This window comes from Ictidomys tridecemlineatus, chromosome 12 (genome assembly GCF_052094955.1).
Source record: "Ictidomys tridecemlineatus isolate mIctTri1 chromosome 12, mIctTri1.hap1, whole genome shotgun sequence".
NCBI classification, from domain to species: domain Eukaryota; kingdom Metazoa; phylum Chordata; class Mammalia; order Rodentia; family Sciuridae; genus Ictidomys; species Ictidomys tridecemlineatus.
The window spans coordinates 99,002,806-99,016,978 of NC_135488.1; the positions used below are offsets into that span (position 1 = coordinate 99,002,806).

General features: G+C 38.6%; 1 protein-coding gene across 5 annotated transcripts in view; it reads right to left on the bottom strand.

Moving 5' to 3' along the window:
- Clip4 (CAP-Gly domain containing linker protein family member 4) overlaps positions 1-14,173 on the bottom strand; it is a 100,670-nt gene that overhangs the window by 25,487 nt on the left and 61,010 nt on the right. For all 5 annotated transcript variants that reach the window (XM_078029453.1, XM_078029454.1, XM_078029452.1 and 2 more), the window contains 4 exons: positions 12,218-12,336; positions 9,067-9,303; positions 7,594-7,729; positions 953-1,093 (listed from right to left, as the gene is read on the bottom strand). In XM_078029453.1, the coding sequence (XP_077885579.1) occupies positions 953-1,093; positions 7,594-7,729; positions 9,067-9,303; positions 12,218-12,336 (633 nt within the window). The remainder of the gene's footprint in view (positions 1-952; positions 1,094-7,593; positions 7,730-9,066; positions 9,304-12,217; positions 12,337-14,173) is intronic.

The window sequence follows — 14,173 nt, forward strand, 5'->3', positions numbered from 1 at the left end:
ATCAAGATTTATTAATTTTAAATTAGAGCAATTATGAAGTGAATTTTGACACAGCAATATTCAAATAGCCCAATGGAACAGAATAGAAACACCACACCAAGTTTTTGGAGACAATTATCTCATCACGTTTGAAAGTCTTTCTATTTCAGCTGTTAATGAGTTAACAAATTATTTATTGAGCCCCTAATTCTCTGCTATGTGCCACACTGAATAGAAGACAGAATATTCTCACAGCCCATTTAAAGATTAAAATTCTGCTGAGAGAATAAAAGATTTGCACAAATAAAGCAATCAGTGGACAAAATCCAAAGTAATAACTCACAATTGGGAAGCATAGGTAAAAAGTAAGTACAAGGCCAGAGAACAAAGAGATTAGGTAAAACAGAGACCCTGGGCAAATTTCCTTGGAGAAAAAGGGTGTGGGTAAGGAGGTCAAGCCCAGCAAGGACACCCCAGAGCAGAAGTCACACCTGTGCCCAAGACGGGGCTGCAGGAAGGAACAAGCACAGTGAGTACAGAGACAGGGAGAGATTCGGCAAACCGAGGCTCAACAACAGAAGGGACTGCAGCAGGTGAAGGAGGACTCTGCTGGTGTCAGGAGTCCGGGCGTGGTGACAGGAGTCTCTGCATGTCCTTGAACAGGTGAGGAACGTGAAGTGAGCCTTTTCACACAGGCTTGTTGGAGGTACCAAAGCCAGCTCTGAGTTATATTAGGGGGGGTTAGAGGTATGGAGACAACAGGAAAGGAAAGGGAGGGACAAATCTGAACCACCCTTGTTAGAAGCTGAAGCCTTTAAACCTGACTGCGGCTGGGAAACACAAACCTGCAGTGGTACTCAATTCAGGTTTCACGGCTGGCTAAGGAAAGAGAGCAAAGCAGCCTAGACGTTAGGAATCCCAGGAATAAAGCAAAAACACGGAGGAGGATTGCCTCCTTTCTGATTTGACCTACCAGTATTCACTTTTGAGGTGACGTGACCTACATCAATTTTCTGGGACCTGATGAGAGGCACGGCTTTCATGGAAGGAGCGTGTGTTATGTTCTTCCTTCGATCTTTCGCTTTACTTATCTTTGAAAGAGGTGCAAATATACCTAAGAGACAGGGAAGAATTTAGGTCAGTGTAAACAATTTAAAGCATTTCAAATAAAGGGGCAAGTATAAATGCTTGGTGACATAAATCTGCAAGTTCCTTCTTAGAGCCTAATACAGGTCCTGTAGTGAGGGACAGAAAAGCAAGTAAAGTGGTACTTTTCCTCAAAGAGCTTACAGTCTAGTTAAGACTCACACCAGTGATGGTTTAAGAACCACATAAGAGATAAATAACCAGGTGGTAAGAAACTGGGGGAAAGGGAAATGATTTAAAGTAATAGTGCTCTATTATTTCTAAGCTACCGGTAAATAAAAATGCAGTATATAATATAAAAACCTATTCTTCCATGTCACTTTATAACTCCTCAGGATTTATGTTTTTCTCACATTATAGCCTTTTATGCCATGTCTTACCTCTCTTCCCAGACTTTATACCTTTTAAAGACAAAATTCAAACATTACTCATCTCCGCATTCCCCACTGTGCCCAATTACAGTGCCTTACATATGGAAGAGATGCATTCTTTTGCCTATAAAATATAGTTTTCCCGAAAGGCCTGGCCCTCAGTTCCTGACAATTGGAAGCAACCCATAGTGTGCTGCGGAGAGCAGGATGGGGGTGGGGGTGGGGGCTGCCTGTCGCAGCTGGGAGCACAACACTCCTTCAGAAAGGAGTTGACAAGACAACAAAATATCCAGCCCAAGTATGCAGAGCGGAGAATGCCAAGTCTACCTCCAGGGCGTTTAAAAAGAGAAAGTGAGGTCATCACATATGGAGGTCACACTCTTTCATTTATTGTTTACAACCTAACAAATACATATTATGACCAAAAAGTAACATATTAAAAACAATTTGTTTCACAGCCAGGTAGAAATGCTAAAGGACAATACAAAAACCAAGTGCACTATTCACAGATAAAAAGTGTCCCCTGGATCTCTTTTCTGCTCATCTTGAAACGCTTTCCTGCCTTGGATCCCATACCTCGCCCTGGCTTTCCTGACTCTCCTTCTTTCACTTATTTGCCATTTTTCTCCTGTCTCCTACTCATGAGCTTTTCCTTGTCTCTCTACTCTTCTCAATTCTTACAGCCTAACACAGACACACACACACACACACACTTTAAAGCCCTACGATGACATCTGGTATTGCTGAGGGTTTGAAGACACAAATTGTTGCTCTGGGGATGTAACTTTGTACAATCTTTCTGGAACACAAAAATCCTGACATAATCAACCTTATGGAATTAATTGTAAAGAAATAATGATGCTTAGAAGTGCACACAAAGATTAAAAGTTTACATTTCTGTAGTATAAGGAAAAGACAGATTTCACAAGTCAAAACCATTTCTAGCTACTAGAATGTCCTAATTTTTAATTTACTACTATATCTCAATCACACTTTCAGAAATTAATCATGAGGAAATAATCCAAGTAGGAGGAAAAGACTGTACACCTAAATATGTCCTTACTGCAACACTACTTGTAAGGAGGAGAAAACAAAGTTGTCTGGTAACAGGATTAATCATATCTGTGAACTATAGTTGTGCCCCTTATCCACAGTGGACACATTCCAAGATGTTCTGCAGGTGGCTAAAATCACAAGCAGTACCAAACTCTGCACATATTGAGTTATTTTCTTATATATACTGAGCTCAATAAAGCTTAATTTATAAATCAGGCACAGTAAAAAATCAACAACAGTAATAATAAAATAGGATAAGTGTAACAGTATACTGTAACAAAGGTTATGTAAATGTACTCACTATCAAAACCCCATCCTGTATTGTACTGTATTTTTTGGTCTATATCTGACCATAGTTAACTGAAGCCACACCAAGCAAAACCAAGAATAAGGGGGACTGCTGTGCTGTATCACCATTGACAAATAAGACAATTATACAATAATATTGAAAATGTGAGAAGTAAATCAAGAAGACAAAAATCAAGTTATATGTTTTATACATTATTAAAATACAATATTACCTTTATTAAAAAATATTCCATGTGTAGATATAGATAAATAAATGGGAAAACTAAAAATTAACGCACATAAAAATAGTATGAATTATTTTTCTAATTTACTTGATTAGTATCAGTAATATCGTAATAATGGAGTTCAATTAGTTATTTTTTTTTTCTGAATCTCAGGGAAAATATATGGTTTTTCTTTCAAGGTCTGACCAGAAATTTTCCATAGGATAAAGTGTATTTGTTTTTTTAAAAAATTAAATATTTTATTCAGTGAATTAAAAAGATGAATATAGCATATAAAACCTCATTTATAGAACCATCCCTCTTCTTGATTTTTTTTTTTGCTAAGCAAGAATAAAACAAAAATAAAGCCAAAGCAGAGCCTGGATACCAAGTCCACAGTGAGCACAGTATACAGGTCTAGTCATCCCGTCACTCGAGGCAACCAAAGTTCTGATGAGATTTTCCCTGGATCTTGACAGACAACTTTAAAGTTTAACTAAAAATAAACACATAAAGAAGAATTATTTTCAAAAAAAAGGAATAAAGCTTGGTGTGGGGACCCACGCTTGTGCTCCCAGATGCTAGGGGGGCTTCAAGCAGGAGGACTGCGAGGCCAGTGTGGGCAACTTAGGGAGACCCTGACTCTAAAGAGAATAAAAGGGGCTGGGGATGTAGCTTAGTGATAGAGCTCCCAGGTTTAATCCCCAGTACCACAAAAAGTTAATAAATTAAATAAAGAATAATAAATATCCAGATAAATATGTCTTTAATTCCAGTTCCTCCCAAAACCCCCACTAAAATATCAAGAAGGAATAAAAATAGTATGAACTCTAAAAGAAAACACTAAAAAAGAAGGGGAAAAAATGTTCAAAGCTTCCATGAGAAGGAAAAAGGTCAAAAACAAAAGGCAGAAAGACTTTGAAACTTCTAACTGGCAATACTGGAAGCTCAAGAAAGTAGTTGGCAAACTATGGACCCAAGAGACACCGTGCCCACCGCCTGTTCTGTAAAGCTTTTCTGGCACAGATTACACGCTGTCTGTGGCTGCCTCCTCACTACAGCAGCAGAGGCAAAGCTGTAGCCCACAAGACCCAAACCTTTTACTACCTGTCCCTTTATAGAAAATTCACCAAACTCTACATTAGACAACAGAGGATCACCTTCAAAATACTGAGGGAACATGTACTCAACATTCCATATCCCAAACCATCATCATCATGCAATACAGGATGGTAAACATATTTTTGATTGATTGATTGATTGATTGATTGATTGACTGCAGTACTCAGGACCTTATACATCCTAGGCAAATGCTCTACCACTGAGCCACAACCCAGTCCTGGTTTTATTCTTTATTTTGAGACAGGGAATTGCTAAATTGCTGAAACTGATCTCAAGCTTGCTATCCTCCTGCCTTAGCCTCCCAAGCTGCTACAATTACAAGCATGCACTCCCTGCCCAGCAAAATAAACACATTTTTAGAATGGAAAGTCTCAAAACATTTTATTTCTCAAGCATCCTTTGTCAGAAAGCTACTGAACAGTAGGCTCCTCTAAAACAACAAGAAAGAAACTGACTTAGAAGAGTAAGAGCAATGAATCTCTAAATACTAAGCCAAAAGATGTCTAAAGCTGGAAAAATCAAGAAAGAGTCATATAAATATACTATTTATAAACATGGATACTAATATCAGAAGATACAGCTAAAGGAGTTGAAAAAGCTTTGGCCGCTAAAGAGCCAGATTCAGAAGGCAGGGAAAGATAAGTCAAAGGAGGGTTTTGATTCATTTAATAAGCTTTAGAATAGAAATCAACTTATCAAAACTAGGTTCATGTATTCACTTTGGTAATTATTAAAAGACATTAAACCAGTATTACCACCGAGTTCTAAAATTCATTATAAAACTTCTACAATTAAAAAAATAATAATATGTGCTAGAATCAAAAGATCATTAGAAAAAAGCAATCCTGAAACAGACCACAGCATTTATAAGAACTTAATTTGTAATAAAAGAAGGGTAAAGGACAGATTTCAAAACAGAGAAAGAGAAACATTGCTCAGAAGAAACAAATGTTTTGGCTTCTGGTTTGCAGGGGATTCACCAACTCCTCCACCTTAAGGACCTTAGGGACTGTGGCTGAGTCAGCAGGAAGGGCTACTCCCACCTTCAGAATTCCAACACAGGATCCCCACCCCAGCAGGCCTTGGTACTAAAGCAGGACTGACTGCTCCTGGGGTGCTGAGCTGAATCAATACCTTGGAATGATGGGTTTGGTAATCCACATAAAATTTCTAGACAAACTATTTCCCCTAAGTCTGATTTACATCTGCTCTGTGTGTAGCTAAAGGTTTTTGGTCCTGCCCTTAGTCTGCTTGACAGTTAACAGAGGAAAACTAAAATTAAAACCTTAATCTTACACCACTAACCAGTAAGCTTTAAGTGAATTACATAATCACATGTAAAAAAATTAAAATATTCAAAGGAATAAAATACATTGTTACTAATCTTTGGTTAGAAAGAACTATCCATCAAGGAATGAAAGCAATACAACAATTTATAAAGGAAAAGCCTTTTCACTGTGTATAACTAGATGCCCCAAAACACTGCAAACAAAGTTCAAAGGCAAATGACAAATTGAGCAAAATATCTATAATAAATATAAGAGCCAATATTCCAAATAATGTATTTTCTAAAACTCATATCAGTTTCTTTTTTTAAGAAAACACTAATATATCAATTTAATGGGCAAATAATATGAATAGACAACTGCTAATAACACAAAAAATACATATAGTAAAACAAGACATTTTAAATGTTCTATTTTGCCACAACCAGAGAAATGTGAATCCAAACAGAAATTTTCACCCAATTGGAAAAATTAAAGGAAATAGAGCCATTAAAAATCCCATTTTCAAATAATACTTAAAGATTCAGGGACATTATAATAGGATGTCAAATAAAGATGCAGAACATGTAACTACTATATACATGATCCAAATTTTGTGGGAGAAATACTAAAGAGAAAAAAAAGTACAGGTGATTTTTATTTTCTTCTTTCTCTTTTTTTTGTTTTTCAAATTTTACATAGTGAGCAAATTTTGTAAACACAAAAAAAATTCTTAATAGACAAATCCCCAAGGCTCCATCCTAAATGTAACAAAAAAGAAACTAGTAATTTTGGTAAATTTATAAGAGCCAAGGGTTAACATCTGTTGAGTGCTTCTATAGAGATGCTGATCCGAGGCAAGGCCTGCAACCTGACTGTACCACTCCTACCTCTCCTTCAGGAAGCCACAACAGAAGTTGGAGTCACTAATATTCATCCTCATCCAGTAAAAACCTCCAGCAGCTGGCTGGCTCCCTGACCTCCCCCACTCCTCTCCTCCTGGCTTGGCTCATGGTGAATGCCACACCCACCTAGGCAGCCACCTAACACCCAGGCTGTCTGTTCCTTGAGCACTGCCCTTCCCATGAGCTGTCCCTCTCCTCCAGCTCAGCTGCCAGGCTCATCGTAACCTGTACAGCTCTCCACAAGGTATGCTGGAGCCTCAACCACTCCAGGTCACTAACTCCAGCACCCCATGGCCCCTCCACCTCATGGAAATAGTCAATCCCACCACGCTGTCATGGTCCATCTCCCCAGTAGCATCCTCATTTTCCCCACCAGCTGTCCTAGATTCCACCATTCATCACGCTCACCGCTCTCCTAAAATCCTCAACTCCTCTGCCTACTTCCTTCTATTTGTAATTTGAGAAAAAAAAATAGCCCTGGTGAAACCAGATTCTGCTTAATCAGCACCTACAACCAAACAGTTTAATATGACTTAAGAAAAAAAAAAAAAACACCTAATCTCGCATGCTGGTCTAACTCTAATAATTAGTCTATGACAACAGGCTCCCATTTGGCCCTCAGCAGCACCTGGCCATCTACCATACCTCCCTGACCTGGCCACATTCTCCTTCTCCTCAATGAACTTCTTGAATCTCCTCTTTCCTCAAACTTCCAAATACCCTTCCCTCTCCTAATATTAGCTAATGGTCTCACTTCTCAGCTTTTGAAAGGACACTCACAGTCAAAAGAGAATCTCCCCACCTCCCCACCACTTCTTTCCTTGGGGAGGGGAAGCTGTGCCTGATGCAATGCCAGGTCACCCCTAGGCTGGATTCCAGCCTCGTCAGCTCTTCGAGGGCTCTCCTCCTGCGACTGCCCTTCCACTCCCGCAGCCTCCACTTCTCTTTTCTGTAATTCTTATCAATGTGAATAAACATGCTATAACATCTCCTATTTTTAAAAACTCCTCCCTAAATCCCCATTCCCCTCATCGACCATATAAGTAGTCAGGAGAAAAGTTTCATTTAAAAACTGTAAGAGAGACTGGAGGTGCAGCTCAGTAGTAGAGTGTGAGCTTTGCATGCGTCAGCCCTGGTTCAATCCCCAGCATCATCAAAAAAAAAAAAAAAATCTATAAGAGTAAAATCTGATTATTTTTTAGTTAATCCTTAGTAAGTTAAATAGCATCAACCTTACCATATTTGGGGGAACATTTAAAGTACTGGACTTTTCCAACACTTCCATTGTTTTTTCCTTCTGGTTCATCTAATTCAATGCCAGCCCACTGCCCACTTGCAAATTCAGTTGTTCCACAAAATCTTAATGTCCCAACCTAAAGAAAATATATATCAAAACAATTTTTAGAATTATTAGTAATTCCAAGTATCCTCCTCCTGGCAAATTTACCAGAGAAGTCTTAAAAATTTCACTGTCTCAAAGTAGTCTTCAGAATAAGGAACACTAAATGGGACATGAAATAATAATAAAAGAGTTAACTCTTTATCAATGGAACTGAAAGGAAAGAGAGACAAGTCCACATTACAACTAGAGACTGCTCTTCAGTGCAGCTAGAATTAACCAAAATGAAAAATAAGATAAAACAACAGAATAACTCTCTTAAGGGTCCACATTCTCAGACATAGTTATAGGAATGAATACTACTAAAGATTAACACTCAATCTAAATTTAAAAAGCCATGCATTCATAATCTCCTGGTGTTTTAACTCCACAGACAGTGAAAACCTAATAAATGTCCTGTGAAGGCATTATTTTGGTAAAAGTCATTCTTGACCTAATTATTTGTAGCTTTGATTCCTTTTTGAATCAATTTTCTTAATATATCAAGTCTGTAAATTGCAATTTTCTGAAAAATCTCCATCACCCCCAACAAAACCCATTCAGATATTGAAAGGTGAAGGTGTTGGGAATTTCAGCATCCAAGCAGGAATGCCCTGTTCCAAGCTCCACACTATGTTCTCTAGTGATGTCAAAATTAAAAACAAAAACAGAACCTCCGGTGGAGCTGGAGGCTTAGCTCAGTGATGGAGCACTTGGCTAGCATGGACAAGGCCCTGGGTTCCACCCCCAGCATGGCAAAAAGAAAAGAAGGTATCAGAAAACTAAAAGACTGGCCACCACAAATGCCACACAGAAGCTGCCACTCTGAGGGATCTGCAGTCTGATGCACTGTTGGTGGGGTGGGGTCAGGGGAGGGAGGAGTCTTCCTTTGCATAGAACTCTTTCCTGTCAGGTTACATGTCCCTGTTTGTGGGATCTTGGAGCCAAACACTGAAGAACAGTAGGGTCTCCCTCACTTGACCTCTGTACTCTTGCAGTGGGAGGAGCCCTGGAGGTGGGGTGGGGACTGCACAGACAAGGGGGCTAGATCACTGCTCAGCTCATGCCTCTAAATTTATTCAGCAGCTCCACTCTGCTCCACTCTTTCCCATGCAAACACAGACACTTTCCCTGTCAAGTTCTAATAAGTTTACATCCATAAATCAGACTTCATAGTAAACTTACATCTAAATTGCATATTCTCAGTCAATAAGGGACCTCCTACCTCTACATTGAACCTTTTCCCAAAAATTCAAAACTCTGACCATGCTGCACACACCTTTGAACACAGGCCATGGACATAGCTTCGGGGCCCACAGTTGCTTACTGTACCTTCTGTCCTGCGATGACCACACGATCCCCTAACTTCAAGCCGAGAGAGGTAAGCATTGACTTGGCAGTAACATGATCACAGTTTTGAAGCATGGCCTTTGTGACGCTACATGACAGGGGCACCGCATCTAGAAGCATCTGCTTGATCTCCTTAGCAGTGGCTGCAGCATCGGCCATTTCCAACGGCATGTCCACTGGATCTGGAACAACATCAGCAGGGATCTGTCCTTTGTCATTCTACAAATAAAGAGAAAATCTTCAACTCCTACTGAATTAGAGCCCTGGATGGTCACATGAAATTCTTTTATGGCAGAATTTTAAGTTAAACGCATGTATCTTTTATTTATTCAAAAATATTTACTGGACACTTACTCTATGCAAGAAGAACATATATTCTGGTGGGAGAGACAGAATTTAAACAATTAAACAAGTAAGTTATACGGTGTATTAAACAGTAGTAAGAGAAAAGGAATGAGAAAAGAAAATGAAAACAGTAGAAAAGAAAAGGAATGGAGACCCTGGGCTCAGAGGTAGGTGTAGGAGGAGTTATTAATACAGAGTGGCCAGGGAGGGCCTCCCTGGAAGTTGTGTGTATATGGAGATCCTCAGGAAATGAGGGAGAAGTGTTCTGTGTGCTGGGAAGGACAGGTTCCAAAGCCCAGGTGAATAGCATATCTGGCTGCTCAGGTACAGAGAGGGCAAGCTTGGAAAGAGAAGTCACAGGGCTGACTGGCTTTCCATTCCCAGATCCAACCACAGCCATGCACCACTTAAAGATATTTTGGTCAATAAGGGACCATATATACAATAGTGCTCCCATAGACTGAATAACCTTGTGATGGCACAGCCACTTAGGTAAATGCACACTATGATGTTCGCACAAGGACAAAATCACCTAGCAATGCACTGCTTTAAATGCATCCCCATCATTAAGGAACACTGACTACAATCCACTACTCCACCGCTGCCACCTGGGATTGGTGACCTGGGCCTCCTGTCCACTCATGAAGTAACTTAGATTTCAGAAACAGAAACTATAGTTCTCATGTTTCTAAAATTTGGCCTATTGTCAAGAGACATGCTCTTTAGCACTATAAAGAAGAGACTGTAGCCTGGAATTTATCCTGTGACAAGACACCAGACACAAACACACTTTATCAGCGTGGTGTCCATATAACGAAAACCCTGTTGTACAAGCCATCTCCCTTCCTTCTCAGGTCAGGGAAAAGCTTGTGAACAAAGCAGAATCCCTGCCCTTTGCAGGTTCATATTAAAGTGGAAGAGACAATAACCAATTAAATAAAAAAATACTGAAATTTCCAGTATGCCAATTAGGAAAATCAGAGATAAAGAGATTAATGGCTCAAAATCATTGATATGATTTCTGGCAGAGATGATGTTACAGTCTCAGCCGTCTGCACCCTAACCTTGACCCAACCAAGTCCTTGGCCTTCCTATTCTCCATACTATGCTTCCCTTAGAAAAGACACCTTCCTTATTTTCCCCAACCAAAAACCTTGGACTTTATGAGAAAGTCCAGGTTTCTCAATCTTTTTTAATATGATGAATCAAGATAGTTTTGTTAATGGAAAACCATTTCTTCTCCTCTACTGATGATCTTCAAAGAATCCATACAGATTTTTAAAGTTAAGGCTTTAAGTGCACACGTGGTTTGCAGCTGCCCAACATTTTGTTGTTGTTATTGTTGTTTGTTTTAAAACTCAAGTCAGCTTGGTCCTGAGTAAAAATGAGAAGGGAAGACCTGTTCCCAGATTTCTGCGATGGTGATGGACTACTTAAATCTGATATTTCAAGGAAAAATACAAAATACAAGAAACATATGCATAGCACTGATATGTATTCCTAGAGAGATGAATACACGTGGAGAAACACAAAAAAATTTTTTTAAAAAAGAGAGAATTTTAATATTTTTTTTTAGTTTTCGGCGGACACAACATTTTGTTTGTATGTGGTGCTGAGGATCGAACCCGGGCCACACGCATGCCAGGCGAGCGCGCTACCGCTTGAGCCACATCTCCAGCCACCCCCCCAAAAAAAATTTTAACACTGTGCTGATGAGTCATAAGTAGTCTTGTATCTTTTGTAGGGTCCTCACTTTTTTTTTTTCTTTTTTTGTACGTTGTACTGTTGAACTCAGGGGCTCTCTATCCCTGAGCTACATCCACAGCCCTTTTCATTTTTTTTTTTTAAAGAGAGAGTGAGAGAGGAGAGAGAGAGAGAGAGAGAGAGAGAGAGAGAGAATTTTTAGTATTTATTTCTTAGTTCTCGGCGGACACAACATCTTTTGTTGGTATGTGGTGCTGAGGATCGAACCCAGGCCGCATGCATGCCAGACGAGCGCGCTACCGCCTGAGCCACATTCCCAGCCCCCTTTTCATTTTTTATTTTGAGATAGGGTCTCACTAAATTGCCCAGGCTGGCCTTGAACTTACATCCTCCTGCCTCAGTCCCCTGAGCCTGCACATTGCTCATGTCCTCACTTTTGAAAGCCAGTTGCACGATTCTGCTACCATGAAATGTAGCAACTGAAACTTGTGTTAAGAAAACAAAATAGCCACGATGATGATGTCTTCCTAATGTGAGCAGGCTTACTCATTACAGAATTCCATGTTCTTCTAACACTGTGGCCATCACCCTGTGCTCCAAGGGACACGGCTAACTGTGCTTTTCAAATGTGTTTTTACATTCTTAGAGGTATATTTAAAGTTTGTACTTATTTTAACTTTTAATCTTTTGGCATAAGTTTTCTTTTCAAAATAATTTAAAAAGTATTATCTAATTTAAAAATCACCTTAATATACACCTTTGTATTTAACGTTAACTTTTATAAATATATCCAAAACCTAAAGATATTTAAAACTCAAATATTATGATATTTTTAAGATGAGTTTACTTTCCTAAATGCAAATGTTGTAGAACTTAATATAAAAGGACTGAAATTCATGCCATAAATGTATTTAAGATAAATCTCATCATACTCTTTATATCTAAATACATTTAGGCATATATGTATATATATATATAAATTGCTCAGTCATATAGGAGTTCTTCTATTGATAACAACATCTGAATTCAGCTCTCTGTTAGGAGATAATATAAATTTTCTCGTTCTTTTACTTCAACCTCTTACCCTAAATGCGGGGTTTGCTCCAAGCTCCAGTAAGCATTTTGTAGCACCTGCACACAAGTTATACGCTGCAATATGCAAAGCCGTTCCAAAATTAAAGTCACTGCAAGTGGCATCCACATCTGCAATTAAACATGACAAGTATATTAACTAAAATTTTAAATTTAGCTATTATAATTTAACAGGAAATGGAAAGCTTGGGGGCTTGGGGATTTTTAGCCTTTTATAAGACTTAAATTAACCCACCAGAAGTACTGTTTCTCAATGGAATAAAATCTTTGCATTACAATCTGGCCAAAACAATCAACTGATTATTTTTCTAGTATAATAAAGTTCATTATTATTAAAATCAAGTGATACTATCATGGGTCTTCCAGCTATCACAAACCAAATCATATTAAAAGTAATGAATGGCAATAATTTGTATTTGTATAAATTACTGCTTTCCCATGACCTCTCACTAAATCTCTTTCACATTTGCTCTGACAACCACAGCAAAGCAATAGGGTTTAGGTCAGGGATCAACAAACTATGTATGACCCATGGGCAAAACCCACCTCACCATCTGTTTCTAAGTTTTACTGGATCACAGGCACTCTCATTCACTGACATTTTTCTAAGGCTACTCTCATGCTTATAATCATGAACTTAACAGATCATATGGTCTGAAAAATATAAAATATTTATTTACTATTTAGTTCTTAGCAGGAAAAAAGACTGCTAATTCTTTAACTCCCACTAGGTGAAACAATGCAGAATTATCTCACCAATTAAAGACTAAACATATAAATGTATGCACGTGCACACACACACACACACACACACACACACACACACACACATATAAATATACATCCATCGTTCATAATACCCTATTCAACAAATCATTATAAGAAAAGGGGTTGGAGTTCATTACAAGAAAAGAAATCTTGAAATTCTAAGGACATTTTGATATCTTTCAATAAATCGTCATTGTGGTATACTTAACCATGGGAAATTCTCCAGACTTGGGAATCCCATGTTGAATGTTTCCTATAACATTTTCTGCAATATTTCTATTTAATATGCCTCTGGTTCTGCAGATTTACCTTAATCTACACACCACCATCCCTGCATGCCCTACCTACACCTGCAGGCAAGCCAGATATGCTCAGGACAAACTTTCTTCAACTATTAAAGACAAGAGGCTGGGGCTGGGGCTCAGCGGTAGCGCACTTGCTTGGCATGTGTGAGGCACTGGGTTCATTTCTCATCACTGCATATAAATAAGTAAATAATAAAGGGTCTACTAACAACTAAAAAAAATATTTTTTTAAAAAAGACAAGGTACCATCAATACAGGCTTTCCCCAATACCATTAAGAAAGTGAAAAGGTAAAATTTCAAAGAGAAAATTGACCATCCTTGTGAATCTGTGGTTAGAAACTAATGTTCCATTTTCCTATGGAATCTCTAAAACATGTCTTCTACAGTAGGGGCAATTCAGCATACTCTCTTTTACTAAAGAAATGCTTTTCACTTGCTCTCCAAAGATAACTGACACCCCCCCCCCTCAAGAGGAGAACCAGAAAGTCAAAAGCCAGGCTTGGGATTTAGATGTTAAGATCTTCAATTTTAGTATACCACCATTGAGATTTTTCGGGGAAGGGCAACGGGGATCGGACTGAAATTTCATCTGTTAAGTAGAATCACAGAATTTCAGAAATGAACACCATCTAAAAGAAATATCCTTTATTACTTCTATGCCTACCTCCGAAGGCTTTATTGCTCTATTCCTGGCTACCCAAGCAAGATGAAAGAATTATAAAGCACCTAGAATCAATTACACATAAACCCATGTTACACTGGAGAATCTGAAAAGATAGGAAAACCCAAAGAATGCTATTTTTGTGTCTTTTTATACTAAGACTTATGTGAAAGGATAGTAATTAATGCATTAGAAGAAAAATTGCTTTAAACT